Raw genomic sequence first — 14,527 nt, forward strand, 5'->3', positions numbered from 1 at the left:
GGCGAGCTTCCAGCACTCTTCCGCGTGTGCAACAGCCTCGGACAGGGTAGTAGCCTCCGTTGTGTCAGGGCAATACGGAAGGATGGTGTCCATTGTGCAGGAAGTCTCGCGTCCGTAAAGAAGAAAGAACGGGGAAAATTCTGTAGTGGTCTGTGTGGCGATATTATAAGTGTGCGTCACGAAGGTTAGAATTCAGTCCCAATTGGTTTGGTCAGATGCAACGTACATGGCTAACATATCGCCAAGAGTGCGGTTAAAGCGCTCAGTCATGCCATTGGTTTGCGGGTGGTATGCAGTAGAGGTACGGTGAATTACGTTGCATTCCTTGAGCAGGGCTTCTATAACACCAGACAAAAAGACGCGGCCTCTGTCACTCAGCAACTCTCTGGGGGCTCCATGGCGAAGTATGATGTTACGCAGAAGGAACCAGGCAACATCCCGTGCAGATGCGTTGGGCAGAGGCAAAGCTTCGGCGTAGCGTGTGAGATGGTCAATCGCCACTATCACCCAGCGGTTGCCATCTGAAGTACTCAGAAGGAGCCCATAAAGATAAACTCCGACCCTGTCAAAGGCCCGTCCTGGACAAGGCAATGGTTGCAGTGGAGTAGCTAAGGCATGAGGGGTATTCTTGCAGATTTGGCAAGCGAGGCAGGAGCGGACGTATTGGCAGACAAATCAGTACATCCCGCGCCAGTAATAACGAATTCGCAGGCACGCATATGTTTTGAGTGCTCCTGCATGTGCGCATTGTGGGTCGTTGTGAAATGCTGTACATATATCTGAACGTTGGTGCCGAGGAACCACGAGTAACCATTTGCGCCCATCCGAGAGGTAGTTACGGCGGTATAGGAGCCCATCACGAACAGCAAAGTGGTGTGCTTGGCGACGCAATGCACGGCCAGTAGAAGGCACTGATGGGTGTGACAGAAAAGCCAGCATAGCAACAATCCCATCGGTCCTTCAGCTGCTCTGTGGTAGTGAGGGAGGACTCGCATATTTGTACTTTCTGATGATTGGGCTGGCCTGACACTGGGGAGCGAGACAAGGCATCCGCGTCCGAGTGTTTACGGCCAGAGCGGTACAGCACTCGAATATCATACTCTTGGAGGCGAAGTGCCCATCGAGCGAGGCGGCCTGAGGGATCTTTCAAGGACGACAGCCAGCAGAGTGTATGGTGGTCCGTGATGACGTCGAACGGGCGGCCGTAGAGGTAAGGATGAACCTTAGTTAGGGCCCAAATGATAGCCAGGCATTCTTTTTCTGTAACGGAATAGTTTGCTTCTGCTTTTGTGAGTGCACGGCTAGCGAAGGCAACAACGTATTCATCGAAGCCAGTCTTTCGTTGTGCAAGAACAGCACCAATGTCGACGCCGCTGGCATCCGTGTGTATTTCTGTCGGTGCGCTTGGGTCAAAATGTCGGAGTAGGGGGGGTGAGGTTAGAAGACGGCGCAGCGTCGTGAATGCGGCATCGCGAACTGGCGGCCAGGCCAAGAGGTCGTGGTTACCCGCGAGAAGCTGCGTCAAAGGCGCTATTATGGCGGCGAAGTTGCGGATCAAACGACGAAAATAGGAGCATAATCCGATGAAGCTGCGGAGTTCTTTTGTGGTCTTTGGTCGTGGGAATTCGGCAACGGCGTGGAGTTTGGTTGGATCTGGGAGCACACCATCTTTCGAAACAACGTGGCCAAGGATGACTAGCCGCCGGGCGGCGAAGCGACGCTTTTTTAAGTTGAGCTGGAGTCCAGCATCGGCAAGGCAAGTGAGTACGCGTTTGAGGCGGAACAGGTGATAAGAAAAGTCTGGGGAAAAGATGACAATGTCATCGAGATAACAAAGGCATGTCTGCCATTTGAGGCCCCAGAGGATGTTATCCATCATTCTTTCAAATGTTGCAGGCGCATTACAGAGGCCAAAGGGCATCACGGTAAATTCATATAGGCCATCAGGCGTAACAAATGCTGTTTTCGGGCGGTCTGCGTCAGCCACAGGGACCTGCCAATAACCGGATCGTAAGTCTAAGGATGAAAAGAAGTCAACGCCTTGGAGACAGTCCAGTGCGTTGTCGATACGGGGAAGAGGATAGACATCTTTCCGGGTTATCTTATTTAGACGCCGATAGTCCACACAAAAACGAATAGTCCCATCTTTCTTTTTGACCAGCACTACCGGGGAAGCCCAGGGACTGTGTGATGGCTGTATCACGCCGCGTCGAAGCATGTCTCTTACGTGCTCATTGATGACGCGGCGCTCCATCACGGGCACACGGTATGGACGTTGGCGTAGCGGTGCGTGGCTGCCGGTGTCGATGTGATGAACGACTGTGGAGGTACGTCCTGAACATTGTTTTTGGAGGTCGAAAGAAGTTCGAAATTGGTTAACGAGGTCAACGATCTGCGTGCGCTGACCCGGAGTGAGGTTAGGATCAATAAATGGAGCAAACATTCGGTCACGTGCAGGCGCAGGCGCAGAGACAGGGAGAGCCATGGCGTCAACGTGAAGAGGAGTCGAGTCATCAGGCACATCGTACACAGAGCTCGTGTCGAATTCGTCAGCAAAACCGAGGCACTCACCACGATGTAAGCTTGATGGACACGAAAACGGATTCGAAACGTGTAGTGCGCTGGAGCCCTGGCGAAAGGGAAGGAGGGCAAAGGGAAGCAAGAAGGGATGATGGCGTGCAGCAAGTTGAGATGGCGTGAAAAGAACTGTGGAATCGCAGAAAGCAGCACAGGAAACGGGTACAAGGGCGGCAGAGAAAGGAGGGATATCAGCGTCGGTGGCGACGAACACCCGAGCAGAAGGTGGAGGCAAATCTTCAGAAGGACTGCCGCAAAATGGAGTCAGCGCAAGTTCCGCACGGGCACAATCAATAAAAACGTGATGAGATGAGAGGAAGTCCCATGCTGGAGTGATGGCATGAGAGCAGTGGGGAAGAACAACAAACTCAGTGTGGTGTAGACTGTCTTGTATGGCGACATGGATGGTACATGTTCCTAAGGGCTCAATTGGCTCAGCGCTTGCTGTACGTAGCAAAATGACAGAAAACAGCATCGTGACTTTTCGGAGCGTACGGCGAAGCTGGTCGGCAATCACGGACACTGTGGCACCCGTGTCGACAAGTGCGTGACCGGCGACACCTTCGGCAAAAACTTCAATGATGTTCGTAGGCAATGAACGAGGGCTTGAGCAGTTTGAAGAGATCGCAGTTCTTGCCTCCGGAACTGCGCCTTTTAGTTTTCCTACACAGCTGGAGGGCGGCGGACGATGGGGGAGAGGGAACGTCGACGGGGAGATGGAGACCGACGTGTGTTGAAGCTTCGAGGAACAGGAGATGGAGCGAAGTGCGGAACTGGTGACGAATAGTGGGACTGGGAGTCAGTAGTATTCCCTTGACATCTCGCAGTATCGGGAGGATACCAACGCCGGCAGTGCTAGAACCATGCCACGTGGCCAGCAAAGCCACACGCGAAGCAGATCGGCCTGTTGTCTTGGTACACCACGGATTATCAACAGGCGGCCTAGGTAGCGGAGCACTGTTTTGAGCTGGGCGTAGGGGCTGCGGCGGCGCGCAGAAGCCGCTTCTGGGCAAGTAGTTCGCAGCTGGAGAAGGCGAGGCATAGAAGCCGCTTGTGGGGGTGTAGTGCGCAACTTCAGGCGGTGGTCTTGGCCTGGCGACGACGGCAGCGTACGTGAGCAGAACCGGCGCTGAGGGTGGCTGATTAGCGAGAGGTAGTGCGTCGCTGACTTGTTCGTGTATGACGCGTCGGAGTTCCGGGGTCAAAGAGGACTCAGACGACTGGGTAGCAGGCAGCAGTGACAGTTGGCGCGCAACTTCTTCACGGACGAATTGCTTGATTTGGTCGAAGAATGAAGAGTGGGCAGGAGCAGCACTGGAAGTGTCAGTTAAAGCCGAAATTGTGTCGTCGAGCGTGGCAGTTCGACGCGTAGTAAGGCGTTGTTTGCGGAGCTCATCGTAGCTCTGGCACAGTGTAATGACATCGTCAATCGTTTGAGAATTTTTCACCAAGAGCATTTGGAAGGCGCCATCCTCTATGCCCTTCATGACATTCTTGATCTTTACAGAGTCGGGCATGGCAGGATTAATGCGCCGGCAAAGGTCAACTACGTCCTCAATGTAGCTTGTGAAATTTTCATCCTTTTGGTGAGCGCGACTACGCAAGCGTTGTTCTGCGCGAAGCTTGCGCACAGCAGGGCGACCGAAGACTTCTTTGAAAAAAATGGGTAAATGCAGTCTAGGTGGGGAGGTTAAATTCGTGATTCCGGAACCAGAGATTAGCGACTCCAGAAAGATAGAAGATGACGTTAGTCAGTTTAACTTTGTCATCCCATTTGTTATGCGCACTCACGCGATCGTATGACGACAGCCAATCCTCCACGTCATGGTCATCATTGCCGCTGAAGGCCGGAGGATCTCATTGGCGTAGAGCACTGGAGCAGACGGCAGGCGATGCCAGGGGAGGATCGGGCTGCGCAGCGTCCTGAGGCATGGCAGAAACGGTAGGGAGCGTCCGGCTGTGGAGTTCCAGGTTTGGGAAGGACCCAGCACCTCCACGAAATGTCAAGAGGCGTTATAATTCGATTGCTAAAACGATCAGATAGCAGAGCACTGCAGCGAGAGGACACAGAGCTTCGGCAACACAGGCACAAGGCTTCCAACCACTCGTTGTTGTCGTCTTTCTCTAAGCAGTGCCTAATGCTCATTCTTGAATGATAGTGTATTGTCGCACGTGGTTGGGTGATGAGCTCGCTTGTGAAGGGGGCACGTAATCCAGATTGCACTAGGACAGTCACAGCAAGAGAGAGCAGTTCTTCCTTGGGGATGCTCTTTTATACCTTTACCTTTTCTTCTACAAGAAGGCTGTCCTGCTCGCAAAGTGATAGATACATTTTCTTTTTTCCGTGGCTCTAGTGAATTTACGTTCCGTGGCACCACAGGCATGCTGCCGGGAAGTGGCAAGAAGGGGGCATGGTCCACTTCTCCCAGCTTCCCGTTGCAGGCGTGTTCATGCTATCATGGGGATGCACTGTGCACTGGAGGAAATAGGTGCACCTACTCCCCGCACAGTGTGCCGTTCTCTCGCAAACTGTGCCCTCCACCCGAGGGTCTCAAGTGCAGGATGGCACAACCTGACCACTAGAGGCCATGTTGGGAACGAAGACAGCATCTACTCATGCAGAAATTTGTTACTGTGTAAAGTTCCTGCTAGAGAAGGTGGATGCTTGAATCACAATCCCAAGATACTGTCGACTTCCATTAATTTGACCCCAACAGGACTGGCAAAATTGATTGAATTATCCAGTGGGTCAAATTAAACATGATGCAAAAAAAAAAAGAATACGCCGTAATGCATCGCTGATTCATTTCGCAGTATTTGCCCTATTCTAACATACCTCTGAATCAATTGTGTGCACACCTTAGAAAACCAACTAAAAAATGACATTACAGCTCCCAAAAAAAGTAGAAATTTAATGCTGTCATGAATTTGAGCACACCAGAAACGAGCAGAGACACAATGCAAAACACATTTAAAAACATTGATCCCATTGATCCCAAGAAACAATTCTAACTAAAAACAAATAAATAGCAAAGTAAACTCACACAGCATGAATCCTGTACACACAAAAGAAATTCATAAAAGTACCTATATACAGTCGAACCTCAATATATTGAACAGCGCTGTGTTCGTGAAATAGTTCGATATAGCCAGAATTTGATATATGAAATAACATTAAAGATGCATCATAAATGTTTACAAATAAATCGATGAACCAAGGGCGTGATCGGGGACTGTTGTTCGGAGCGCGCATTCGGTTGCACCGCGCACAATTGGCCTAGGCCACGCCGATTTCATCATCCGGGAGCACGCAGTCGATTGTGCTGCACACTTTAGCGTAGGCCGCGCTGACTTTGTCCGCCACGCAAAGTCAGCACGGTCTAGGCCAGCTGCACGCGACGCAACCGGACATGCGCTCCGAATAAGGATCCCCGATCGCGTCCTATTCTTGGTGCAGTAAATACTCACTCGAAGCCTCACAGAAAGTATTTTATTTATTGGCTGAAAGTACCGCAGCACTGTAGCCTGCTTCTTATTGGCAGCCGCATGTTTAAACACAGAATCCTTAACACAGTCTGAATGATCCTCAAGCGATAGGCCTGTGCCCTCTATTGCGCCGCAGCAGCGGCGTAAAAGGGTCAAAGTAGCTACAGCCTCAGCTGAAGTCGGGAGCGGGGCAACATCAGCGCTGGCGGGATCATCCTCGGCCGCATTTTCATTTGGCCGCTACTTCTCCTGTGGTCTCCACATTCAACAATGAAAGCATTGTGAAACACTGCAAATAACAAAGTGGCATGTGCAAGTTAATGCATCTATGAGTGAGCCCAGTGAGCGCATGCTGTCGCGCATCTTTGCGGATGCAAACCGCCAGTTCTCATAAGGCGCGGCAGGCACAGAGCACGGCACCAAAGAGGAGTCAGTGCGGCAAATGCAATGCGTCGTTGATGTTGTCGAACTTGGTTGAACTAGCCAGACCTCCGCCTGTGTATGCCACTACGTTCCAATAGAGCCCTCAGCACGATCGATATGGTGCACAGCAGTCAGGAATGCCCATCACGCCACTGCTATCTTTGAGGTTGTGGCAGGAAAGCTCACCGCCTGTCAACTCAGCACACGTGGTCTAGGGTGGCAGAGTGCGATATATCCATTTTTCGTTTGACCCTGTTAGAAATAAAAAAATTAAAAATGCATGCAATCTTTCAGGTGATATAGAAAGTGTTCAATATATGCCATAATTCGATATATCCATGTTCGATATATCGAGGTTTGACTGTACATCAAAAACAAACTAGCCCTCGGCTATATATTGTTCCTCCATTTGACTAAACAAGTAACAAGAAGTCACGAAAAATCGAACGTTCTGACTGTCACCAGTCATGTCGAACTTCAGCCCAGTGTGGCATATGACGTTGGCCTGCATGATTCCGACACGGCGTCGGCGTCGACCTCCATTGTGGTCCTCTTCAGAGACCTGTGTGGCACACAGTGTGGTCTGGGCCAGTCAGTCGTGCTGCTAATGTGGCCAGGCGATGGCCTCCATGGCACTGGACACTTATGGCACTGGAGCCGCTTATGGCAGCGTGGGGTTGGACCGGAGCTGTGGAGCACTGCCATGGCAACGTCGTCAGGGCTCTGGAGCTGTTGCCGACCAACTTTCAGACACCCTCTCCCCAGCCCATGGTCGCTAAGTCACCACTTCCCGTCTCCAGAGCACAGTTGGAGATGTGTTTGCCCTGCTCCTCGACCATGTCGGCAATGCCAGCTCCTCCACCTTCATCTCCCTTTTCTTCATTTTTCTCTTGCACTTTGTGTGCTTACCAAATCATGTGTCCACTCTCTGTTTCGCCGACCAGCGTCTTCGTGGTCTTCACATATTCGCGTGTGCTTTGCCAGCGATTCATGACAAAAGCACACCTGATATTTTTTAGAAAGAAATATGGGCAAGGGTCCAATAGGTATTGAATCACAGTGGCTGGTTTCCTAAAGTCAGCTTCGTTGCATTACATCTGTGTTATGCGGCAAAGCACCTTAATGCCGCTAAGGTGGTTTTGATTGCTACAGGGCTTCATAGGGCTCAGGAAGGTGCGTGCTTACTGGACAAGTTTGAATTATCCAGCGAAGACCACTCTTAATATCAAAATAATGAAAGTTTGGGCCGATAGAAATGTGTAGATGCCGGAGACATGGGTGTCTGCGGGCAACGGCATCACTGGCACTGTGCCAAGACAGCACGCTTGGCACAGAGTAAAGATGATTGATCCTAATGATTTATTTGAAGCTAGTCGAGCATAACTGTTTTCAGGCATTTAAAAGCTGCTGCTGCTGTTTTCTGAACCTCAATGAATTATTGATAGTGTAGCTTCAAAAACCAAAACTACAGAAAAGTGCAGTTGTCGCACTTTTAGCAGACACTCATGAGTGACGCGACATGTCTTTATTAGCAAATGTCTTTGTCAAGCTGCTATCTTGCTGAAACACTCTGGGCTCATATGCTGGCTTCTTTTGGCCACAGTGCATGGGCTGATCGCATCTGCTCAAAAGTGCCAATCATATTGCCCCAGTAATGATTAACACAGTGATACATCAGTGACAGGGTCCTGAATGAGAGGGTCGCAAAAAAAATAAACACCGACTCCCAGCTCACCGCTGTCGTGTGAGGTCACACCAAAGGGGCAGCAAGCAGCTGAGAAAGTGCACATGAGCGGTGATAGATAGCTAGAAGGGGAAAAAATAAACGGAGTGAGCGGGGTGCGTGGCTCGGCTGATGAACTGCCACCGAGCAAAAAGAGATTGCAAGCAACACTGCCCTGTTGCCATTCTCCTGGTAGTTTAGAAGTTGAAATTTGGATATTTGAAGTTCAACGTAACTAATTTTCAAGAGGTGAAAAACATATGGGTGGAAACTGTAGCCAGAAAAACATTTCGGCTTAACCAATATTTCGAGATATCAGAGTGCGAGTTCATAAGCTTCACTCAAGATGCCACTTCATGGATGTCAAGGCGGCTACACCCTACTTGCAGTTTCAAGCATATCTTCAAGCCTTTACTTCATCTGAATTACCTCGTGCCATATCGCATTGGAATGATCTTCCTGAGCACATCATCGTTTCCATATCTGATCACCATTCCTTCCATGACAATTTGTATTGGCATTTATTTTGTTCTGAACATTGTGCCTGTTTTGTACTTCTGATTAATGCTTGCCTTTAGTGCGTTAGCATTATGAGAGCATGTTGTGTGTATGTGCATTTGTGTGTGTGCGTGTGTGTGTGCGTGTGTGTGTGTGTGTGTAGTGCAACCAACGTGCTCCAGACCACCAGCAGTCACACTTCGCTCCTCGAAGACGCAGGACTTGTGTCAAGTGCAATGTGGTGAACATTATTTAAATCATGAATCTGGGACCAGAAAAAGGTGCTATGTAATGCTAATGCATTTCTCTCGCATTTACCGAGAAATTGCCACTGAATTTGTTTTCTCTGTGTTTAAGTCATTGACTTCTTTAATTCTACACGTTTTTATGCCATCATTTACTAATATTTAGCAAAATTTTATGTTATATTTATGATTTACGTTACTTTCGTTCCTGAATTTGTTATGGTTGTAATGTTTCAGCTCTTTGTACTTTTATTTTATTTGTAACCCCCCTTACTTAATACCTCCCCTAAGGGTCTGTAAGTTATGGTAAGTAAATAAATAAGTAAGGAAGGAAATAGGGAGTGTTAGCCCTTTAAATGTTCTAAGGCTTAACCAGACACAATTTACGAGCACAGTTTTGAGAACTAAAGCACGCCAGGTACACCTAGAAACATTCTTGCTCTTTCCAGTACTGTGCTGTTGCACTTATTGGAGAACCTTCCGTGGGAGACTGCTGCAAGGTTAACTGAAGTGCATCCTGTGGGTGCCTGTCTAATGAAGCCAAAGAGGCATAATGTTGAGTGAATTTGTATTACTGTGAGGCTCAAGTCATTTATTTTACTTTGGAAAAGATTTCAAAAATCCCTAGCCAACAGCCTATGGTTTATAAAGGCATATCATATTGTAAAGGCAAGAAGAAAAATGAGGGGAGGGGGAGGTTTAGCTAGACTGAAGGCAAGCACTAAGCCAAATGAGCGAGCTTTTTTTCTTTGCACCTCCCCCCCCCCTTTTCGGTTTAATCCCTCCACCCTGTTATTCTACCGGTGTGGTCACACGCTGTAATACACTCTGTAATAGTATAGTACTACAGTAAGTATGCCTTACCATAATGTGGGTGCTGGGAGCTCTTGTGAGCACTGAGAGGTTATCATGGTTGGACAATACCTATAGCCAGTGTCCAAACTGAACCTCTAGCAACCTCGTATAGTTCAAATTTTATTTTTTTCAAGCGATAAAAAATTGCTGTTTTTCTCTTTATCTCTCATACCATGAAAATCTGGCAAGGAAACAATAGAGGATGCAGTATTTGCATTTTTTGAAATATGAAATTTTGGGTGCATGTTACAATTGAGGGCGCATTAGAATCTAGTAAGCATGGTATGTTTCACTACATGCAGGGTAGGTTTAGTGGACTTTCTGTGGGTAGAGCTTGTACAGAATTTTTTTTAATTGTCACCGAGTGTAGTTGTCTGAAATGTGTTGTTCCGCTGACCACATTGCTTGAGGTGCTATGTGCCTGTGTTTGCAGACAATCCTGGTGTATGACATGCAAGTGCTGGATTTCATCTGCATGATTAGCAGGGACCATGACCCCCTGTGAGTGTTCCTTGCAGTTTCACCTGCACAAATCTGTTATTCACATGTCCTGTTCAGTGCTGCCTACCTGTTGCGGAGGCTCAGTACCTATGGCATTTTGCTGGCCGAGCACAAGGTCATGAGTTTGATTCTCAGCTACTGCGGCCATATTCTGGTGGTTATGGAATGCAAAAGTGCTTGCAAACCATGCTATAGGTCCTCATCAAAGGAGTAATTACATGGCCTCTTCTATTTGTCATTTTTGTACGTTAAATGAAGGTACAAATCCACTAAACCCTAGTAAAACTACTGGCAAGTGTCCATGCATTCTAACTAACATAGAATGATGCCTGTTTCTAATGCACCACTTTTGGTTTAAGTATCCAGGAGGTGTACATATCATGATGCAGAAGGTTGTCATGTTGGAGCAGAACATTATGACATTTTTGACAGTTGCTCTGGCCCCCTCTGTCATCTGCTATGCCACTACTCCCTGTGACTCAATGTAGCAGCATACCAAATGACCGAGCAAGCCAGAGTGAGTGCAGATCAAAGTCTGAGGAATTTTGCTCAAGCCGAAAGTTCACTTTATCATCAGGGCAACTGGAGGCTGGAAGCAAGAACAGGTTGGCACTCCTTAGCCTTGGCAGACACACAAGGCATGCTCACTTAACTGCTGCCTTGGCAGATGCTTTGCAAATAACCTTCACCATGCAATTCTGTTTCTTCTTCCTACACTGTTTATGATCACCGTTAGTAATCATCACAATCTACTATTCAGTATTTACACATCTGTACTTGAATGGTTTTTAAGCCTCGCCATGATTGCCTGTGTTGTTGCTTTGGGCATAGGAAACACAACTGATGTGAAAATGCACGAATGTTAGCATCTTTGGACTGCTAATCTGACCTATTTGACTGATTGATTGTTCAGTTTATGGACAGGTAAATGTTACAAGAGCATTTTTGCATTTGGTCCCATCCAAATGCAGTGTTGAAAGCCAAGAGTCAAACCTGCAATCTTGTATGCAGTGGTATAACACCATATCCAGTTACCGTAATTACCCGAATCAAACGTTTACCCAATTTTTGCTCGTCTAAAACAATAAAATTAAAGTTCACGTGAATGTGACATTCCTCTGATGTATAGGTGAAAAATATAGCATGCCCCCATGTTCACAATCAGAGAAATGTGAGATGTGCGGAATGGACCGTCAAAGAAGAGGAATTTAAAAAATTTTTATTGAGCTTTAATGATAAAAGAGCGTGTCGTCATCGCTATTTGCACTTCTGTGGCCACAGTTACCAAGTGCACTGCGGCGGCATTCTCAAGCAATCATGCTCAGGGATACTACTATGACTTCCATAAGTTTTTTTGTGATTCTGAATCTGACTTGTCAAAGTGGGCTGCCTACAGTGTTCCTAGTACTGTGTGTAAAATAGCGAGCTTAAAAGAGTGCCATAAATGCTGGCAGCCATATACGCCATTGCATCTGATGTCGTATGAAATCTCGGGAAAGTGAAAGTATCTGCAAGAGTGATTGACCGAGAGTACCACTTCAGATCGTAATCGAGCACAGAATGAACCCACAGCAACCTTCACGAAAACATGCTCTGTTGCCATCTTGTGATGGCGATGTCGCTGCATCTGATGGCTCTGACAGTAGGCTGCTGCCAGTGCCATGAATGCAGTTTTGGTTTCGTATCCGATTGTAATGTGCAGACAATTTTCTGCCCCGTTTTCTCAGAAAAAAAAAGGTGTGGGTTAGATTCAGGTAAATTTTACAGTCACCACATGGGCACCACTAATCTGAGATGCAGTTATGAATCAATACTCGATTATCTCTATATGATTGCACAGCACATGGCACTGTCTTCAGTGGCAAGTTGTCAGCAGGGACCTGGTGTACGCAGGCTGAAACAACCAGAACTCCATCGATGCATCCTGACATGGCGTGATGAGCGATGCCTGCTTGTGGGTTGGGCTGACCGTGTGAAAGTGTGCTGCATCCGTCAGCGGGACCCGCAACGCGCTGTGGCTGAGAACAACGTCCAACCAGTGCAGGACTCCACACAACGCAACCAGGCTGATATCTACGTTGAGATTGGTAAGCTTGCATCTCCTGTTCTAGAGGCCAGCCTTGATGAGCATTGTCTACCACTTTAAGTGCTCGGATATGCTTTTATTTGTAAACGAAGTTCTGGCTTCAATAAAATACAATTGTGGCACAAATCATCGAAGGCGATTGTCAATGTCAGCGACCCGGCATGGTTGCTTAATGCCTTTGGCGTTGTGCTGCTAAGCACGAGATCGCGGGATCAAATCTTGGCCGCCACAGCCGCATAGGACAGGACAAGATGTATGCACTGAAAGATACGCAGAGTAACGTCATCAGCGATTTCAATGATATAGTAAAAGCAGCAGAAAAGTTCTATACTGACCTGCACAGCACCCAGAGCAGCCACGCTACCTTCATTCGAAGTAGTGCTGAACAGGATGCAGAGGCTTATATATAGCTAACAATGAGGTTAGAAGGCCCTTGCAAGGCATCGCCCTGGGAAAAGCAGCAGGATATGATGGAATAACAGTTGATTTAATCAAAGATGGAGCAGATATCATGCTTGAAAAGCTTGTGGCTCTTTATATGCAATTTCTCACGACTTCAAGCATACCAGAGAGCTGAAGAATCCCAACGTTATACTTATCCATAAGAAGGGAGATGTTAAAGCATTGAAGACTTATAGGCCCATTAGCTTGCTTTCAGTATTATATAAAATATTCACCATGATACTTTTCAATAGAATAAGGGTAACACTGGACTTCAGTCAACCAAGAGAACAGGCTGGCTCCAGGAAGGGTTACTCTACAAAGGGTCACATCCTTGTCATCTATCAGGTAATCGAGAAACCTGCGGAGTATAATCAGCCTCTTTATATGGCTTTCATAGATTATGAAAAGGCATTTAATTCAGTTGAGATACAAGCAGATATAGAGGCATTCCATAATCAAGGAGTACAGGAGTCATACATGAATATCTTGGGAAATATCGACAAAGATTCCACAGCTACCTTTCTTTTCCACAAGAAAGGTTACCTGTCAAGAAAGGGGTAAGATAAGGAGGCATAATCTCTCCGATGGTATTCACTGCATGCATAGAAGAAGTATTCAAGCTATTAGACTCTAAAGGCTTAGGAGTGAGGATCAATGGCGAATATCTCGCCAACCTTTGGTTTCAGATGACATTGTCCTGTTCAGTAACACTGGGGACGAATTACAACAAATTATTGAGAACCTTAACCAAAAAGTGTAAAAGTGGGGTTAAAGATTAATATGCAGAAGAGAAAGCTAATGTTAAATAGCCTGGCAAGAGAACAAAAATTCAAGGTCGCCAGTCAGCCTCTACAGTATGTACAGGATTATGTTTATCTAGGTCGACTACTCACAGGGGACCCTGACGATGAGAAGGAAACTTACAGAAGAATAAAAATGGGTTATATTGCTTATAGCAGGCATTACCAAATCTTGACTGGGATCTTATGACTATTGTTGAAAAAGGAAAGTGTACAGTCATTGCAGTCTGCCAGTGCCAACATATGGGGCAGGAACTTAGTTAACAAAAAAGCTCAAGAACAAGTTAAGGACTGCACAAAAAGCAATGGAACAAGAAATGCTAGGCGTAATGTTAAGAGACAAGAAGAGAGTGGTGTGGATAAGTGAGCTAACGGGGTGGCAGATATTCTAGCTCACATTAAGAGAAGAAAATGGAGCTTAGCAGGCCATGTAATGCATAAGGTAGATAAGAGGTGGACCATTAGGGTTACAGAATTGGTGCCAAGGGAAGGGAAGTGCAGTCCAGTATGGCGGAAAACTAGGTGGGGTGATGAAATTAGGAAATTTGCGGGCGCAAGTTGGAAACAGCTAGTGCAAGAGGGGGGTAATTAGAGATCACAGGGAGATCGCAGGCGTTTGTCCAGCAGTGGACATAAAAATAGGCCAATGATGATGACATTATACTTCCTTTTTTGTTTCCACTTAATTTGATTTTTTGGTCAATTTGATCCCAACCAAAGGTTTCGGCAAGCACCTATGCATTTCTCTGGACCCAAACTTTAGTTATTTCGATCATAAAATTCTCCTTCACCGGATAATTCAAACTTGGCAAGTCAGCATATATATGCCTGACCCCTATGGTGAGCCCCAATAGCGACCCCTTTAGTGGCAGTGTCTGTCTCAGCGGAG

At 47.1% G+C, this 14,527-nt stretch overlaps 1 protein-coding gene across 1 annotated transcript in view; it reads left to right on the forward strand.

Annotated features, from left to right (window-relative positions):
- lt (vacuolar protein sorting-associated protein light) overlaps nucleotides 1-14,527 on the forward strand; it is a 214,925-nt gene that overhangs the window by 53,015 nt on the left and 147,383 nt on the right. The window contains exons 8-9 of the mRNA XM_075682740.1: nucleotides 10,241-10,308; nucleotides 12,202-12,395. Coding sequence (XP_075538855.1) covers nucleotides 10,241-10,308; nucleotides 12,202-12,395 — 262 coding nt within the window. The remainder of the gene's footprint in view (nucleotides 1-10,240; nucleotides 10,309-12,201; nucleotides 12,396-14,527) is intronic.

The sequence above is a fragment of the Dermacentor variabilis genome, chromosome 2 (assembly GCF_050947875.1).
Source record: "Dermacentor variabilis isolate Ectoservices chromosome 2, ASM5094787v1, whole genome shotgun sequence".
NCBI classification, from domain to species: Eukaryota; Metazoa; Arthropoda; class Arachnida; order Ixodida; family Ixodidae; genus Dermacentor; species Dermacentor variabilis.